This window comes from Callorhinchus milii, unplaced genomic scaffold, assembly GCF_018977255.1.
Source record: "Callorhinchus milii isolate IMCB2004 unplaced genomic scaffold, IMCB_Cmil_1.0 Scaffold22, whole genome shotgun sequence".
Lineage (NCBI taxonomy): Eukaryota > Metazoa > Chordata > Chondrichthyes > Chimaeriformes > Callorhinchidae > Callorhinchus > Callorhinchus milii.
In genome coordinates, this window is record NW_024704763.1 from 8486806 (window position 1) to 8505708 (window position 18903).

Here is an 18903-nt window from a genome sequence, read left to right on the forward strand (position 1 = left end):
GGGTGAGTGTGAGAGAGAGAGAGAGAGAGAAGGTGAGTGTGAGACAGAGAGAGGGTGAGTGTGAGAGAGAGATAGAGAGAAGGTGAGTGTGAGACAGAGAGAAGGTGAGTGAGAGAGAGAGAGAAAGAGAAGGTGAGTGTGAGAGAGAGATAGAGAGAGAGATAGAGAGAAGGTGAGTGTGAGATAGAGAGATATAGAGAGAAGTTGAGTGTGAGATAGAGAGATAGAGAGAAGGTGAGTGAGAGAGAGAGAGATAGAGAGAACTGAGTGTGTGAGAGAGATGGAGAGAAGGTGAGCGTGAGAGAGAGAGAGATAGATAGAGAGAGAGAGAGAGAGAGAAGGTGAGTGTGAGAGAGAGGTGTGTGTAAGAGAGATAGAGAGAACTGAGTGTGTGAGAGAGAGATGGAGAGAAGGTGAGTGTTTGTGAGGGAGAGAGTGAGATAATAATAATAATCCTTGGTTTGATATAGCACCTGTTCATGTCTTTGAGACGTCTCAAAGTGCTTCACGGGATACACTGTAAAGTGAATTGACCGTATATTTGTGGGTGAAACGCGGCGGCCAATTGTGCACAACAGTGTCCCACAAACAGTCATGGATTGAAATGGCCAATTTATTATTATTAGAAAGGAAGTGAGTGTGTGAGAGAGAAAGGTAGAGCGAATGATGGTGAGAGAGTAAGAGAAAGTGAGTGTGTGAGAATGAGGAGGAGTGAGTGAGTGTGCGCGAGAGAGTGTGACAGTGAACGATGAAGAGAGTCGGAGAGAGAAAAATAAGGAGACAGAGCGAGAGAGATGGGGTGTGGGGTGGGGGGGGGGATGGGGGGAGGGGGAGCCAAATTGACCTACAAAATCCACCACACCCCACACCCCCCCCCAAACCCCCCCACACACCCCCACACACCCCCCACAAACCCCCCACACACCCAACCCCCCCACACCCCGTTATAGAGTGTGGAATATAACAGGTACAGAGAGAGAGAGAGAGAGATGGTGACCATCAGAGGTGTTTGATTACGGGGATCACTGCAGAGCAGAGGCTAAACTGTGCTCTTTACTTTACAGAGGTTCCGCTTCTGTGGAGACCTGGACTGCCCAGACTGGGTCCTGGCGGAGATCAGCACGTTGGCAAAAATAGTTGAGTCCTCATCTTTTCAGAGTCTCACAGTGATCATTGTATTGTTGCTGTGAGTGTCAGCCGTGGCTCACTGGGGGGCATCTCGCCGCTCAGTCAGGAGGTTGTGGGTTCAAGGCAAAGGTTATCACTGAGCTCACAGTCCAGGCTGACATCCCAGTGTAGTGGTGGGGGAGGGTTTCATTATTGGAGAGGTGTCATCCCTCAGCTGAGACGTTAAACCAAGGTCCTGTCTGCCATCTCGAAACCCCCACCCACTGTCCTCCCTTCAGAGGAGCTTAGCTGTTCTTTTTATTTACTGTGACCGTTTAGGTGAACACGGCAGCCAACTTGTGGACAGCAATGCCCCACAAATTATGTGGGGGGTGCGGGTTGGGGTGGGGGGGATTATTGGCCAGGACACCAGGAGAAACTCTCTACTGTTTTCCAATTGTACCAATGGGATCATTAACGTCAGTTGGTGGCATCTCGCCTCTGAGTCAGCAGTCTGGGTTCAAGCCAAAGATTATCACTTTGAGACACCAGGAAGGTGGACATTAAAGATCCCATGGCACTGTTGGAAAAGAGAAGGAAGTTTCCCTCTCCCAGTTTCCTGGGGTCCCACCTGCCCCTGAAGATGCAGATGGGGCCTCGGTTTAACGTCTCATTCACAGGACGCTTCAAAATGACGACTGAAGTTAACAAACTGCGACTTTGTGATGTGGGGGTGGCTTTCACATTGAGCCTTTCTCTGTTGCTGACCTGATCTGTTTCCCCGCAGTCCTCAGTTAAGATGAAGCTGCTGTGTGTACAGGTGCTGAAGGAGCTGCTCGGAGAGGGAATTGATGTAAGAGATTCTCTTAATTACCAGCATGTTTGAGCTGTAAGCTTTAACCCAACACAAAGTATTTTTAATAATGCCTTTGTCTATCTCTCTCTCTCTCTCTGTCTCTCTCTCGCTCTCGCTCTCGCTCTCACATGCTCATCTGCAGTATGAGAAGATCACTAAACTCACGGCTGACGCAAAGTTTGGTGAGTCTGTGACGTACATTCACCGGCGTTTTAGAGGTGCAGTAATTCCTTGCATTTGATAAGGCACCTTATCACGCCATTGAGATGCCTCAAAGCGCTTCCCAGGATACACTGGAAAGTGGGTGAAACGCGGCAGCCAATTGCGCACAGCAGTTTCCCGCAAACAGTTGTGATTGAGTCACCGTTTTTATCCGGGGGATTGATAACCAGGAAACTGGGAGAGGAACTCTCTTCTCTTTTCCAATAGTGCCATGGGATCTGTAACATTCACCTGAACAAGCAGACGGGACCTCGGTTTAACGTCGCATCGGAGAACGGCAACACCAACAATGTCCCCCTCCCCCCTCCCCCCCAGCACTGTAACAAAGTGACAGGAGGGTAAGGCGTAGGAGAGTGGCCGAATGCGCGGTCGAACCCATAACCTTCTGACTCAGAGGCGTTGTGCTAAAGCACTGCATCAACTGCAAGGATTATTCTTATTGTTATCATTATTGTTATTCTTATTATTATAATTTATTGTTATTATTGTTATTATTATTAATATTGTTATTATTGTTGTTACTATTGTTATTGTTATTATTCTATAAACATGAGGGAGTTTTTGCCATGAAATTCGATCCATTTGATGATGTGTGTTCGCTGATCGCGGTGTGTGACCCTCTTGGGCTTTGGCTTTCAGACTCCAGCGACGTTAAGGCCACCATCGCGGTGCTGAGCTTCATTCTGTCGAGCGCTGCCAAATACAGTGTGGACGGAGAATCGTTGTCCAGTGAATTACAACAACTCGGTCTTCCAAAAGGTATGCTGAGCTTCGCGGGTTATGTTTGCCGTTATGTTCCCAGACTGAAAGTTTCACCTATGAAAATACACAGTCATCACTTTACAGCATATCCTGTGATTTGATGTAAATGTTTCATTTACATCAAATGAAAGGATTATTATTATTAAAACACCTCGTAGGTGGCGCCCAGCTCACCTCGCTGAGCGGTGTGTCTCAGAGCCTACCAATTTAAAGCTACAAGATACACAGTCACTACACTTTACAGTGTATAATGTAAAGTCCTTATCATGTCTCAATAATGTGACAAGGCTCTATATCAAATGCAAGGATTATTATTAGTGTCTCTTTCATCTTCTGCATAGCTTCAATAATAATAATCCTCACTCTAATACAAACAAAAGTTTCTGGGAACACTCAGCAGGTCAGGCAGCGTCTGCGAAGAAAGGAAAGTGAGTGAACGTTTCAGATTGATGACCTTTCGTCAGAACTTTCATCGCTTTGAGACGTCTCGACACCGTAATAATCCTTGCATTTGATACAGCGCCTTATCACCTCACTGCGACGTCTCAAAGAGCTTCACAGGATACACTGAATGAACTGACTGTATTTTGTGGTCGAAACGCGGCAGCCAATTGCGCACAGGATGTGACCTTGTTTTCGATGGGTTTCAGAGCATGCCGCTGGATTCTGTAAGTCTTACGAAGACAAACAGGCTGCCCTGCAGGACAGGCTAAAGGAGACGAGCCTCAGGTGTAAGTGAGCTTCTCCTTAACTCCCAGCTGGGTGTCAGTATGATGGCTTTGGGTGGGTGGGGGGGAATAGGGGAGTCTGGTAAACCCACACACTCACTGCTCTTCCTCGCCTCTGCTTTGTGTTTAGTGAATAAACTGGACTGCGTATCGTGGCGCGTGGACCACACTCTGAGCTCCAGTGAGCTGCAGGAAGTCAATGAGCCGGTTATTCACCTGAAGATTAACGTCCGCAATGTGGACACGAATCTCGTGGAGCCCACGGTCATGTCCGTGACAGCCAACAAGTTTCGGGTCTTGCTTACAGGTGGGTCAGGCCAAAAAACATGTTACTATCGGGGTCACCCGAGCGCCTGACACACTCAGTCCTATCACCAAATTAAGAGTCTCGTAACATCCAGGCTCGCTGATGCTAACTCCCTGCTTGTCGGCCTTGCTAACTCTTCCCTCTGAATAAGCTGCAGCTCGTGTCCTCTCCCGCACCAGGTTCCGTGACCCCCTCGCCCTCGCCCGACTCCACTCACTCCCCATCCCCCAGAGGATAGAGTTCAGTTTGTTGTTGTTGTCTCCTGGGAATTTGACATTAGAATGGCTTCAGGCCGACTGATATTGAATGCCCTGCAGGTATTTGACCCTTTGGGCCGTGCTTTGTCATACGTGACCCACTCTTGTATTATTAAGGCTTTATTAAACATTTTGAGGGTTTTGGCTTCGCTCCATATGGAAAGCGTGCAGAAGAGTCCCGGAGTCAGACAAGTCGTGGAGTTCTGTAGCTCAGTGGTTAGAACACTCGCCTCGCAAGCGAGAGGACCGGGTTTCGATTCCCAGGCGGGTTGAAACCCTAGGCAAGTTTCCTTACTCCACATGCCTCTGTTTACTGGACAATAAGTAGAAACCTGGTTGTTAGTCGATTGGCGGGTTGCTTTCCAGGTAAAATAAAATTGGTCACTCAATCCACAACTGTGTGTGGGACTCTGCTGTCCGCAATTGGCTGCCGGGTTTTGCCCACAAAATATACAGTCAATTCACTTTACAGTGTATCCTTTTGTATGACGTTTCATCAATTTGATAAAGGCGCTCTATCAAATGCAAGGATTATTATTATTAAAGATGACCCCTTTGTGATGTAGGATGAATGTGTGTTTCTGTTTCAGAACTCAAGCAAGCTCAGGCACTGATGAACTCCTTGAACTGAGGAAGATTTGTTCCATTTGATTTTTCCTGTGTTTTGTTGGATTCACTGGAGACTGGGACAGAGAAAGGGGGGGAAGGAAAGAGACATTCCAAAAGATCTTTTATTAAAAAAAGCAACCATAAGTGTAAGACATACCCTCTGTTTGTCGATGATCAGATTACCTAAATGTTCCATCAGCGATTCACCCACCCCAGCACGTTCCATTCAGACAAGTTCCTTTACATGGTGGAGAAAAGGAGACTTGTTTAGACCACGAGTTCATCGTGAAATGCTTTGTGAAAAGGCACCTCCAAACTCTGCAATTCCATCTAATAAGCGACATATAGCAGGAGTGATGTGGAGTGGGTGGGCTGTCACCAGGCAATGTCACCTGTACGAGGATTACGTGGTGAAAGCAGAGTCCAGTTGGTTCACTTATGTGGAATCCGATAACGTAGTGGTTAGTCCATTCACCTCACAAACGAGGACCCAGGTTCGATTCCCGGGCAGGACGAAGCCTTAGGCAAGTTTCCTTACTCCACATGTCTCAATTTAACTAGCGGTAAATAGGAACCTGGATGTCAGTCGATTGGAGGATTGCTTTCCAGTGGTAATAATAATAATGATAATCTTTGTATTTGATATAGCGCTTTTCATGTCTTCTCAACGTCTCAAAGCGCTTCACAGAATATGCTGTAAAGTGAATTGACTGTATATTTGTGGGTGAAAAGCGGCAGCCAATTGCACACAGCAATATCCCACAAACAGTCGTAGATTGATGTGACCAATTTATTATTTTTTTCTTGAGGGATTATTATTAGACATGTGGAGTAAGGAAACTTGCCCAAGTTTTGCTCTGCTGCGAATCGAACCCAGGTCTCTCGCAATTCACTGACTGACAAATGAATGTGGCAATGACACATAAAGTTGTGAAGTCTAAAGTGACTCCCAACAGTATCACCTTCACTGACGACTCAGATGTACTCTGATGGTGAAATGGTACAATAATGGTGGACTGATAGTCAGCTAATAACCTAAAAACTGAGTAGATGAGCAGCAATTTCTAAAAGGATTCCTTAATCAAGATAATGAAATTCCAATTTCTTTAATTAAAGAATCCTGGTAGAAATCTTATATTATGCACCCAGCTGGTAATGCTCATTCTTACATGCATTAACAACCTTGATATACATATTTATTGAGATACGAGATCTGTATATCTACTCAACAGCATGAGCCAACTCTTCAGATAGACATTTCTAACATATGCTAACTAACTAGAATCCTGGTAGAATTTTAGAATAAGTCCCAACAAACTGGAGGTAATATTCTATTCCTAATTCCCCTTGCTCTCCCCCCTCATGCTCTTCTATATTTCATCATTAAATGTTTTATATCAATGATTTTGTACAATATCTAGACATTCTAATAATTTCTCAAAAAAGATTTGGTCACTCAATCCACCACTGATTGTGGGACGCTGCTGTGCGCAATTGGCTGTCACTTTTCACCCACAAAATACCCAGTCAATCCACTTTACAATGTATTCTGTGAAGCGCTTTGAGACGTCTCAATGACGTGATAAGGTGCTGTATCAAATGCAAGGAATATTATTATACGTTTAGGGTGATTGATATTTTCAGCTCGTCTAAAGGTAAAAGGAATGAAGGCATTGCTGCGATATAACAAAGTTAGAGACGTGTTTGAGATCCTCAGCAACCACTTGAACTCCAACCCTGTGTGGAATGGGGAGTTTATACTGTCCACTTTGTTTTCTATATCAAAAGTGTTTGGAAATGCCCATTCCAGAGTATGCCAGCCCATGGTTTACTATTTACAGATGTTAGATTGAATAAAGTCACCAGGAAGCCTTGGGTGTAAAATCCAAGCTTCACAGGGAATTGCTGTCAAGTGTAGTGACTGTATTCTTGTTGGCAAATGCAGCAGCAAAGTCCCTCAAACAGCCAGAGATGAAGCGAATGACCACCTGGAAGGCCAGGACACTGGATGAAGTTTTGTGAAGTTATTAACTAAGTGGAGTTAAGCCCTTTATTAATTGGCGAGCGGCACCCGGAGAGGACAATGTGGTCGTCGGATTGATATGCAGCATTTGTAACTGAGGCAGCTGTTCTCTGGGGCAGCGGTGTGCGGTCTCGGTGTAGGAGACAAAAACAGTCACGAAAGTGTATCACAAACACGCTGGTGACACTCGCTATCTACACGAGCGACACAGAATTGACAGCTTTGTTGAGCAACCGGACAGCACAGAGGAGAGCAACAAGGATGATCCCCGGTGTTAGAGGAATGAGCTGGGAGCAACGATTGGTCAAGTTCGGGCTCTTCAGTCTTGAGAGAAGACGACTCAGGAGGAACCTCAGAGATGTACAAAGTTTTAAAAGGGATTGAAAAAATAAACCCACATCAATACTTTCACACACTCTAAGAAGTAGAACAAGAGGACAGAGGTTTGGAGTTACAAAGGGGTAATTTCGGGATACACACAAGGAACTATTTTGTATTCAACGACTGGAGGTTACCGGGATCGATGGTTGAGGAATATTAAAAGATAGCTTGATGCTGTGATGTTGGGATGAGATCAGATGGGCCGAAGGGTCTTCATCCAGAAGCGAGCGAGATCTGAGTTCGAGGGTGATTCCCGGCAGGGCAGGTTTCCTTACCCCACACGCCTCTCTCTGTTCACCTCGAAGTAAGTCAGAACCCGGTTACTGGTCAATTAGATCGCTTTTCACCGGGTAATAATCCTTCCAAAAAAAAATAATATTAATAATTTGGTCACCCAATCCACGACTATTTGTGGGATACTAGTGTGGTCAATTGGCTGCTGCGTTTCGCCCACACAAAAAAAGTCACTACACTTTACAGTACATTCTGTGAAGTGCTTTGAGATGTCTCGAAGATGTGATGAGGCACTATCAAATGAATGGATTATTATTATTAATATTGGAGTCCTGTAGCTCAGTGGTTAGAACAATCGCTTTGCAAGTGAGAGACCTGAGTTCAATTCCAGGCAGAGGGTGAAACCTTGGGCAAGTTTCCTAACTCCACACAGAGCCTAATAATAATCCCTCCAAAACAAAAAAACAATAATAAATTGGTCATTTTCAATCCACGAATGTTTGTGGGACATTGCTGTGCGCAATTGGCTGCCGCGTTTCGCCCACAAATATACAGTCAATTCACTTTGCAGTCTATTCTGTGAAGCGCTTTGAGACATTTCATCAATGTGATAAAAGCGCTATATCAAATGCACGGATTATTATTTATTATCATTATTATTCAAACCTATCCAGTGATGCTGAAACGGCCAAAATTAACCAGTGAACTAATAATAATAACCCTTCCATTTGATATGGCTCATTATCACGTCTTCGAGACCTCTCGAAGCGCTTCACAGGATAGACTGCAAAGTGAATTGACTGTGTATTTGAGGGCGAAACTACGAATCCCAGCATTCAGAACTCACTGAGTGTTGAGGAAGTGAAGTGTGGACAGAGCTCAGAGGAACCATCAGATTTCGCTGCAGGTCCTCAATACAGCAACGGTGAGGATCCACATCCCAACTAACTGTCCGTGGCTCTCGCAGCGCGTCTCCCGCTGTTGTTGCCTCTTGTGTGACGCTGTTCCTTTAACTCCGTGCCTGGCAGCGCTGAAACCTGCCGGAGAGCGAGAATAGAGAGAGAAAGACACCGAGAGAGAGAGAGAGAGAGAGAGAGAAACAGTTTTGTAACGCAAACTGCTCAGATTAGTGTGGATTACAAGTCACACGGTTTGTTATTTGCTCGGCTGGCTTCCCCGCGCTTGTCACAACTCACGTCAAGTCTTTATTGGTGACAAGACGACCAGACGCCTGGTCTGCTTCAGTCCCAACGCCCCTGTTGTCTGTCTGTGCGTGTGTCCCAGCCTCCAGCCCAGCGCTGGGGCTCTGCTGGTTACTGCCTGTGTTCATCTGTACCCTTGTTTACAGCGACGCAATGTTTGTCACACAGTGTGAGAATTGCTCCTGCACGTTTGGCCGTGTGGGCACGTAACTGGTCGTGTGCGCGTGCAATAGCATCCTTGGGTGCGCGCGCGCGCGTGTCCACGTGTGACATTAACCGTGTCACTTAGCGCTGACTGTAAATGAACACGCGTGTGCGCGTGTGCACGCGACGCGAGTCTGTGTGCAAATCAACAGCCGGGTGGGTGGGTGGGTGTCTGACACGTGCGGAAACCCATCACCCTGTCTAAGGGTCTCCAAGCCAAGCTGAGAATTCCCCGTCTGCCACCTACACGTGGCAATCCCAGAGAGAGATTGTTGGAATGGAACGCACACACTCTCTCTCTCTCTCTCCTGGAGGGACCCCCCTATGCAGTATTAGGGGCAGGTCGGCGAGGGCCAAGGCTTGTGGGGGGCGGTGGGGGGGGGTGGGAGGGTCACCCAGAGTGTGCGTTGGGGTAACTGCTGGAGTCTAACCAGCCTAAACCGCACGGCTTGCCATTGAGACCGCTCTCTGGCAAACTTTCCCACCGCTTGTCCAGCTAGGACCACCCTTGGGCTTTGGCTGCAGGGTTAGTAACTCAACAGTCACCGGGAGCGCGACTCCGAGATGCAAACCCATGTGAGGGGTGCTGCAAGTTGTCGAAAAGGAGAAGGAAGTGTGTGTGTTCTGGCTGACCAGCCCCCAGATAAAATGGGCTGTTTGCTGAGTGCAAATTAACTGCCACGCTCACCTACAGGATACACAGTCACTGCACTTTACAGCAACTCCCAGTGAAGCGCTCTTGAGATGTCCCGACGTTATAATAATAATAAAAATCCTTGCATTTTTGATACAGCGCCTTATCACGTCTTCGAGACGTCTCAAATCGCATCACAGGATATACTGTAAAGTGAATTGACTGTATGTTTTGTGGGCGAAACGCGGCGGCCAATTGCTCACAGCAGCGTCCCACAGACAGTCGTGAATTGAGTGACCAAATTATTATTATTTTATTTATTCTGAAGGGATTATCACTCCGCCCCCCCCCCCCAAAAAAAAAAGCGACCCACCAATTCCTACTTACTGCTGGTAAACAGGAAGGAAACTTGGCCAACATTTCGCCCTGCTGGGAATCGAACCCAGGTCTCTCGCTTGTGAGATGAGCGCTCTAACCACTGAGCTACAGGGCTTGGAGATGGGGTATTGGGTGGAATAATTGTAAATGTTGCTGTTGTTTCCTTGCCCTCCACCCCTCCTGATCCTAACCCCCTGCTCGAGTCCAAATCACTGACTGTCCAGCGCTCTAGGACGTCCTCCCGACGTGCAGTCCTGTAGCTCAGTGGTTAGAGCGCCCGCCTCACAAGCGAGAAAACCTGGGTTCGATTCCCAGGCAGAGTGAAACGTTGGGCAAGTTTCCCTACTCCACACGCTTCTGTTTACCAGCAGTAAGCAGGAACCCGGTTGTTAGTCAATTGGTGGATCGCTTTTCCGGGGGTAATAACCCGTTCAGAATAAATAATAAATCGGTCACTCAATCCACGACTGTTTGTGAGACGCTGCCGTGTGCAATTGGCTGCCGTGTTTCGCTCACAAAATATACAGTTAATTCACGTTACAGTATATCCTGGGAGGCGCTGTGAGACGTTTCGAAGACATGATCAGACGCTGTATCAAATACAAGGATTATTATTACTAATTAATTTGTTGTTGTTGTTGTGGTCTCCTCTCTCAGGCCGACCCTCACAATGCCTGAAGGACCTGAGCTGCACTTGGCCGGCCGGTTTGTGAACCAGGTGAGTTCCGGGCTGGTGTTCTCGGGGAAAGTGGAAAAGTCGGAGGTCAGCAAGAACCCCGAGGTGCCCTTCGCCTGCCGTGCCTACACCATCTGGGCCGTCTCCAGGGGCAAAGAGGTCAAACTGACCCTCACCCCGCTCAAGGAGGAGGCTGAGAATGGTGAGCCAAAGTCAGAGGGCAACGAGCCAAGGTCAGAGATCGGCAAGTTCCCGAGTGAGTCGAGGGCTCCGCTGGATGTCGTCTTTCGCTTCGGGATGTCCGGTCAGTTCAAATTCACCCCCGTGGACGAGCTTCCCAAGCACGCGCACCTCAGGTTTTACACCAAAGACGAGCCCAGGAGGGTCTTGTGCTTCGTAGACACCAGGAGGTTTGGCAGCTGGGAGACCGAGGGGTCCTGGCAGCCGGACAGGGGACCCTGCGTGATGTTCGAGTACGAGAAGTTCAGGTGGGTTGGAACGAACTTTCTCTTCTTCATAATAATAATCATCCTGGCATCTCAAAGCGCTTCACAGGATTCACTGTAAAGAGTAGTGACTGTGTGTCTTGCGGGAGAAACGCGACAGCCAACTGCGGGCAGCAGCATCCCACAAACAGTTGGAGATTGAGTGACCACATTTATAATTTATTATATACTTTTGAGGGGATTATTACCCCCGGGAAGTGATCCGCCAATCGACTAACAACTGGGTTCCTACTGACTGCTGGTAAACAGGCGTGAGGAGTAAGGAAACTTACCCAAGGTTCACCTGCCCGGGGATTGAACCCAGGTCCTCTCGCTTGTGAGGCGAACGCTGTAAACACTGAGCTGCAGGACTCCACTTCATCTCTGCTTTTGGGCGGGCGGACGGGCAGGGGCTGATGCGCTGGGGCTGGCGATTGTTGTTCAGTTGAGATGTGGGAGGGGGCCCGGGCTCACCTCTGGGGGCTAACGCTCCCCCACTTCCCACCGCTGAGCTGACTGTCGCCGCCTCCTGGTGGCTGTGTCTGAGAATGTCTTTGTGGTTCCGCAGGGTGAACGTGCTGAACAATCTCGCAGACAAAGCCTTTGACAAACCCATCTGTGAGGTGTTATTGAACCAAAAGTACTTCAACGGCATCGGGAACTATCTCCGTGCAGAGATACTGTTCAGGTGGGAGACACCGTAAAGCCATACGTGATATGTATTGCTCCCCCCCCCACCCCCTTGTCGCGCTAATGTATGTCATGGATCAGTGTAGTGGGGGTGGGTGGGGGTTGGCGGTAGGTGGATATGTTAGTGGGACGGGCGGGGGGTGGGGGGGGTAAGTGCGATCTCTTCGGGGCTGATCTGGCTCCAGGGCCTTGCCCAGCCGGGTCATGGGCAGGACCTGGAGGGGCAGAGCAGTCTCTGGGGGCAGAGAATCCTCCTTTCAAGCCAAAGGTTGAAAAGTTAAGGTGGCCCTGTTGGAGGTTGGAGGTGTGTCTGGTTGAATTTTGGGGGTTGGGTCCTGTAGAGTTAATAATGGGTGATGGATGATGATAATAATAATAATAATAATAATAATAATAATAATAATAATCCTTGCATTTTGACCTTTTGAAACATCTCAAAGCTCTTTGCAGGCACTCGCTGTTCGCTGTGGTGTAGTGACTGTGTATTGTTGTGGGGCTGGGGTGCTTTGACTGAGATGACCCCCCCCTTCTCTCCCGTTCTCTCCTAGGCTGAAAGTGCCCCCGTTTGAGAAAGCCAGGACAGTGCTGGAAACTTTGGCGAAAAAACAAGAGGTGAGAGCTCCGAATGGGGTATTGGGGGGAATCCCTATGGAAGCAACCTATAGAGCTTTAGCTGCTTATAGACTCCAGCAACCCAGTACCCACCAAACACACACCCCGGGGGTCTCCAAAGCCTTGGCTCTTGCCAACCTATGCCTAATACTAGGTGGGCGGCATGAAATTCTCAGTCTGGTTTGGATTTCCGTATCATGGTGACAGGTTTCCGCACGGGTCAGAGACTTGGCTGATAAAAAGAAAAGCAGCTTTATCAACGCCAATACAGAATCTTCCTTCTCCGAGTCAGGAGTTGAAGAGTTTCCCTGATGACTGCACCTCTTCCTGCAAAGAGCAACGAGCCTCAGTTTTTTTCAAAACCCATAAATGACAGCCCTGGCATTTAATACTGTAACACACGTCTCAAAGCGCTTCACAGGTAATTGGTGGGAAGTGTAGGGACTGTGTATTTGTAGCATCAGTAACAGCTGGTGATGAACACAGCAATGTCAGCCGTGAAGTGAGTGACCAACAACGTGATAAGGCACTAGATCAAATGCGAGGAATATTATTGTTATCGTTATTATTGTCACCAGCCTCTCTACTAACCTTCCCGTCTCCCTTTCAGCCGGTTCCCTCGCTGACTCTGAGTAAGAAAGTGAAGTTAAAGATGGAGAACCCTGACTTTCTCGAGCTTTGCAATACGGTGCCTCTCGAGGTTGTTGATCTGGGTAAGTTATCTCCATTCTCGACAGCAATATTCCACAAACAGCCATGGAGTGAGAGACTAGAGCACCCACCTTGCAAACAAGAGGACCTGGGTTCAATTCCCGGTTTAGACGAAACTTTAGGCAAGTTTCCTTACTCCACGCGCCTCTGTTTATCTGTAGTAAGTAGGAACCCGGATGCTAGTCAATTGGCAGATCGCTTTTCTGGGGATAATAATACCTTTTTTAAAAACAATTGTGGTCACTCAATCCACAACTGTGTGGGACACTCTTACACGCAATTGGCTGCCACTTTTTACCCACGAAACATATACAATATATTCTGTGAAGCATTTTGAGACGTATCAATGATGTGCTAAGGAACTATTTCAAGCGCGAGGATTATTATTATTATTGTTAAGGATTATTGTTATAAGGTTTGTTGTTCTATCTTTCTGTGCTGCAGGTCCGAAGGGCTATGATCCCGAGCACAGAGAGAGCCCCTCTGCTTTTGAAGCCTGGCTTCAGTGCTATTATGTTGATGGGATGAAGTTGCTTCGTGACAGCAATAAGCGAACCATCTGGTTTCAGGTACTGACAATCGATCGTCAGTATAAAAGGTTTCCCTCCTGGCGAGAACCTCGGTGAATGTGTGTCCGTGTGAGAGGGAAACTTTCACACTTAATACAAGACAAAATCTTTCCCTGACAACAACCAGCTCAGTTGGTAGCACTTTGCCTCTAAGTCAGAAGTCGTTACCCTCTGGAACTCCATCCCGGAGCCCCTCCGCCTCGCCCATCCCTCTCCTCCTTCAAAACCCTTCTCAAGACCTTCCTCTTTAATCGTGCCTTTTGCCACACTCCCATCTCCCCTACCCTCCACCCCGCTTAATTCCTACACAAAGCCCTTAACTGTCCAGCAACTTGGGACGTCCTTCCGACGTGAAAGACGTGATATAAATGCAGTTTGTTATTGTTGTGGGTTCAAGCCATTGGTCTCGGAATCCATGGCAGTCTAAGCTGACACTGCAGTGCAGGGCTGGGGTTGCATTGATATTGATGGAGGTGCTGTCCTTTGGATGAGATGTTAAAACAAGGCTTGTTCAAATATACGTTAAAGATCCCACGGCGCTATTGGAAAAGAGAAGGGAGTTTCTCTCCGTCCTGGCCAACAATCCCCCAAATAAAATTGGTCACTCACTCCATGGCTGTTCGTGGGACGTTGCTGTCCCACAGATTGGCTGCTGCATTTCGCCCACTAAAGAGAGAGGGAGGTGGAGGGTCACAAGTGATCACGGGATCCTGGAGATTAATTATCCTATGATTGTAAGAAAGTCAGTGCAGCCCACCCACCCTGCCCCAACTCCTCTGCCCCAACCCCCTTTGCCCCATTCCCCCCTCTGCCCGCAACCTCCACTCACCAGCCCCCCCCACCCCCACCCCCGCCCATTGCATCTTTTTGGAAATAGGGAAACAAAACTCTTGAGAGATTAAAAACGAGAGATATCAAAAGGTTTTTTTGATACGAGAGGAAGTGAGACTCTGGCAGGTTCTCTCATGCCCAGTGACGTGTGTCTAACGGATGCGTTGTCATGGGAACTGCCGTGTGTATTTCCAGCTGAGGGTGTGAGTGTGTATGTGCCCGGTGTGTGAGTGAGTGAGTTTACCTGATGTGTGTATGTGTGTGAGTGTGCGAATGTGCGAGTGTGCCCGGTGTGTGAGTGAGTGTGCCCGGTGTGTGAGTGAGTGTGCCCGGTGTGTGAGTGAGTGTGCCCGGTGTGTGTGTGTGTGTGTGAGTGAGTGAGTGTGTGTGTGTGTGTGTGTGAGTGAGTGAGTGAGTGTGACCAGTGAGTTTGTGAATGTGCCCAGTGTATGAGTGAGTGTGCCCAGTGAGTGTGTGAGTGAGTGTGCCCAGTGAGTGAGTGTGCCCAGTGAGTGTGTGAGTGAGTGTGCCCAGTGAGTGAGTGTGCCCAGTGAGTGAGTGAGTGTGCCCAGTGAGTATGTGAGTGAGTGTGCCCAGTGAGTGTGTAAGTGAGTGAGTGTGCTCAGTGAGTGTGTAAGCGAGTGAGTGTGCCCAGTGAGTGTGCAAGTGAGTGAGTGTGCCATTGAGTGTGTGAGTGAGTGACTGTGCTCAGTGAGTGTGTGAGTGAGTAGAGTGTACCCAGTGAGTGTGTGAGTGAGTGAGTGTGCTCAGTGAGTGAGTGTGCTCAGTGAGTGAGTGTGCTCAGTGAGTGAGTGTGCTCAGTGAGTGAGTGTGCTCAGTGAGTGAGTGTGCTCAGTGAGTGAATGTGCTCAGTGGTATGTGTGAGTGAGTGTGCCCAGTGAGTATGTGAGTGAGTGTGCCCAGTGATTGTGTAACTGAGTGAGTGTGCTCAGTGAGTGTGTGAGTGAGCTGCCCAGTGAGTGAGTGTGCCCAGTGAGTGTATGAGTGAGTGAGTGTGCCCAGTGGTGTGTGAGTGAGTGAGTGTGCTGTGATGTTTAAGAGGATTGACACTTGTCCCAATGATTTTCTAGGGTGACCCTGGACCAATGGCCCCTAAAGGTAAGGATTAAATTGTGGAAGAGAAATGATTGACAGTTCCTCTCCTGCTTCTCAGTATCCCCCCCACTCCCCCCCCCCCTCCCCTCCCCACCTCCCCTCCCCCCCTCCCCCCCCGAAGCTGAAGCCCGTTCCCGCTGGGTGTCTGACACATGTGGAAACTCATCGCTGTGCTTCAGACTCTCCCACCAAACAGCTGAGAGCTCCACCACCTACATGTGGAAATATCCTTGTGTCTGGGATGGATTGAGAACTCTCTTTTCCGGATGGATGCGTCCTGCTTACCTAATGACAGAGAGTATTAGGCCACGTCAACCTTGCAAATGATGCAGCTCCTTATCACGTCTTCGAGACGTCTCAAAGCGCTTCACAGGATACACTGTAAAGTGAATTGACTGTATATTTGTGGGCAAAATGCAGCAGCCAATTGCGCACAGCAGCGTCCCACAAACAGTCGTGGATTGAGTGACTAAATTATTATTATTATTTTTAAGGGATTATTATCCCCGGAAAAGTGATCCGCCAATCGACTAACAACCGGGTTCCTACTTACTGCTGGTGAACAGAGACCTGTGTAGTACTCTAGCTCGCGTGGCGAGTGCTCTGACCACTAATTTGTTGAAACAATGAGATGATCGCCATGAACATTTCGAGCTTCAAGCTCTCTGGTTTGTGCTGAGTGGATTACGTGTGATCACAGCCGCCCACTCACTCCTCTCGTGTCTCCACAGTCACTCTTTAATCGTCTGAAATGAAATCTTCTCTTAAAGGATCGAAAGTTCCCAAAATAAAGCCCTGGAGGAAAAAGGCCACTGAGGAGAATGGGGACCGGGCGATAACTCCCAAGGTGAGAAATTCACCATGACCATCAGAAGCTGGTGTTAGCAAAGTCTCTCAGCATCTTGCAGTCTGTGGCACTGATTTTTTTTTGGGGGGAGAGAGCCATGTGTTTGGCGTACACGGAAACCCATCACCGTGCTTAAGATTCTCTAAACTAAGCTGAGAATTCCATGCATCCCACCTACACATGGAAATCCCAGAGATAGAGAGTTGGAATGGAAGCTTTCCCTTCAAACACAGATGAGAAAGTTTTCTTTTAGGAAATAACGTGATTATGGGATACAGTCTAGAGGTAATTCGGGAAATATGAGACAGCCAGGAAGGTGGAAGGTGAACAAGATGGACCTTGGTCTTTTTTTCATCCAGCATTTCTTATGTTCTCATGTTCTTGCCTTCATCACCTCCAGGCTCGACTATGCAAACTCCCTGTTTGTCGGCCTTCCCAACTCCTCCCTCCACAGCTGCAGATAATCCAGAACTCTGCAGCCCGTGTCCTCTCCCGCAACAAACTCCGTGACCCATTCTCCCCCACTCTCGCCGGACTCCATAAGCTTTCTATCCTTCAGAGGATCCAGTTCATGATCCTGGTCCTCACCTACAAAGCCCTCCATGGCCTCGCCCCACCCTACCACTGCGACCTCCTAACCCCCTACCAACCCGCCCGCTCCCTCCGCTCAGCCGGCTCCGGCCTGCTCCACGTCCCCCGACCCACCCGCCCCACCAATGGCGGGAGAGCCTTCAGGTCCGCAGTACTCCAGGGCACTGCTGTTGACAGCTCGGCCGAGCCCAGCCTGGCTCACCGGTAGCACTTCAGTCTGTAAATGTTTTTTTCCGGCAGAAAGAGGAGGCCGGGGACGAAGATGTGGTATGGGAGGAGCAGGAGACGGACTCTCGTCGGCGAGCCGGAAGGTCCAAGGGGGTTGCGGGACATGCCGTCAGAACCCGGAAAACCGCAGGCGGCCAGAAACGCGGGAAATCCCCCCGCATGGGAAAGAAACCACGGTTCAGTGCGTCTCCCGAGGTGAGCGAGAGCAACTCAGAGCAGAGAAAGGAAGCAAAGGTGAAACAAACAGGTGGGTTCCTTTAAACCCGGCATTAAATCTAAACATGTGGGAAATGGACTTTTTCCTCATTAATGAATTGCCCATAAAATACACCGTCAACTACTTTACAGTATATTCTGTGAAGCTGTTTGAGACATCTCGAAGACGTGATAAGGCACTGTATCAAAATCAAAGATTATTATTATATAAATGCAGTTTGAAGCGCTCTAAGATGTCTTCCCGACGTGAAAGGCGCTGCATTAGCTGTAATGATTGTTATTATCCTCATCATCCTCCCTTTCTCGCTCTTTCTTCTCTGTAGAATCTAAAACCACGAGGAAAGCGCTCAGGAAATCCAAACGTGAACAGAACCAGGTGTAATGCCTGGACATCAACCAGTGGCGAACTTCGGGCAAAGCAGGTTATTGTGCTTTGATCATCGGCCGGTCAGAGACAGACTGAGGGGTTCTGCTGGGAAGGGGGGTGGATGCTGCTGGGATTCAGGCTGCTGGCTGCTGATACCCAGTTGACAGCAAGGTCGGATCCGTGCGACTTGTGTGATGCTCTCAATCTTATCACTCTCTCTCTCTCTCTTTTCGTGTCTACACGTAGCACCAGCCAAGATAATTAACTGTCTGCTCTCCATGAGTTAATCAGTTAGCTTGAGTTAACTGATTAACTAACGGAGGGCAGACAGACCATTTTGTGGTGGGGGATTTTATATTAAAAAAAGTGTCTTTTATAAAAGTGGAGCCATAAATATTTTCAATAAAAAAAATAAAATCTGTCAAACCTGAATGGTCAGAGGTCAAGGTTACAATAATAATATTAATCCCCGCATTTGACATAGCACCTGATCACGTCTTCGAGATGTCTCGATGCGCTCCGCAGAATATACTGTACAGTGAGTGAATATTTTGTGGGAGAAACGTAAAATAAGCGAAAGGTTAGTGTGTCTGGGCAGTAACCGATGTCTGGGTTGAGTTCACTGACTGCCTGATAAAACATCTCCAGGAAAACAGGAAACTACGTGACATCTTTAAATTAATAACGAACGGACAACATTCTGAGCCTAGAACAACATTCCTGAGCCAGGCGGGTCCGCAGTACTCTAGGGCACTGCTGATGATTCATCGGTAGTACTTGGAGGGCCGGATCAGTCATTGGAGGCAGAGATTCTTTCCATTCAACTCTGCAAGCCAAAGCCCTGATGGGTAGGGTGGAAAAGCAGAAGGAAGCTTGTCAGACGGTGCTCTCCATGGCAAGCTATGTGGTTTCAGCTGGTTGGACTTCAGCAGTTATCCCAACCCACACTCTGGGGTCACCCCAAACCTTGGCTCTCATCAACTTGCGTGTAATATTCTCCGGAATTAGGTAATCAGGGTGCGCCCTTCCAGGGAGAGAGGGAGGGAGGGGGGTTGGGGAG

The 18903-nt window shown here is 48.3% G+C and overlaps 2 protein-coding genes and 1 non-coding gene across 5 annotated transcripts; 2 read left to right on the top strand and 1 right to left on the bottom strand.

Moving 5' to 3' along the window:
* Positions 1-1064: 1064 nt before the first annotated feature.
* On the top strand, positions 1065-5004 carry commd4 (COMM domain containing 4; the record flags this gene model as incomplete). Of its 2 annotated transcripts, XM_007909474.2 has the most annotated exon segments (7): positions 1065-1136; positions 1895-1960; positions 2106-2145; positions 2825-2944; positions 3598-3678; positions 3806-3982; positions 4830-5004. In XM_007909474.2, coding segments are annotated over 7 exon segments (597 nt in total), but the record flags the coding sequence as incomplete, so codon positions are not given.
* A 3337-nt stretch (positions 5005-8341) lies between these two features.
* neil1 (nei-like DNA glycosylase 1) lies at positions 8342-18276 on the top strand. Of its 2 annotated transcripts, none has more exons than XM_042343011.1 (10): positions 8342-8411; positions 10562-11068; positions 11634-11753; positions 12304-12367; positions 12978-13080; positions 13523-13647; positions 15570-15597; positions 16365-16441; positions 17273-17455; positions 17800-18276. In XM_042343011.1, the coding sequence occupies exons 2-10, from the start codon at positions 10575-10577 to the stop codon at positions 17911-17913; spliced, it is 1308 nt and encodes a 435-aa protein (XP_042198945.1). In that variant the 5' UTR covers positions 8342-8411; positions 10562-10574; the 3' UTR covers positions 17914-18276. The 2 variants fall into 2 exon arrangements, with proteins under 2 accessions (XP_042198945.1, XP_042198947.1); XM_042343013.1 differs by having other exon boundaries at positions 17273-17507; positions 17800-17922.
* trnav-cac lies at positions 9948-10019 on the bottom strand. Its single transcript has one exon. It is a non-coding gene; the product is annotated as a tRNA-Val (tRNA).
* Positions 18277-18903: the final 627 nt, after the last annotated feature.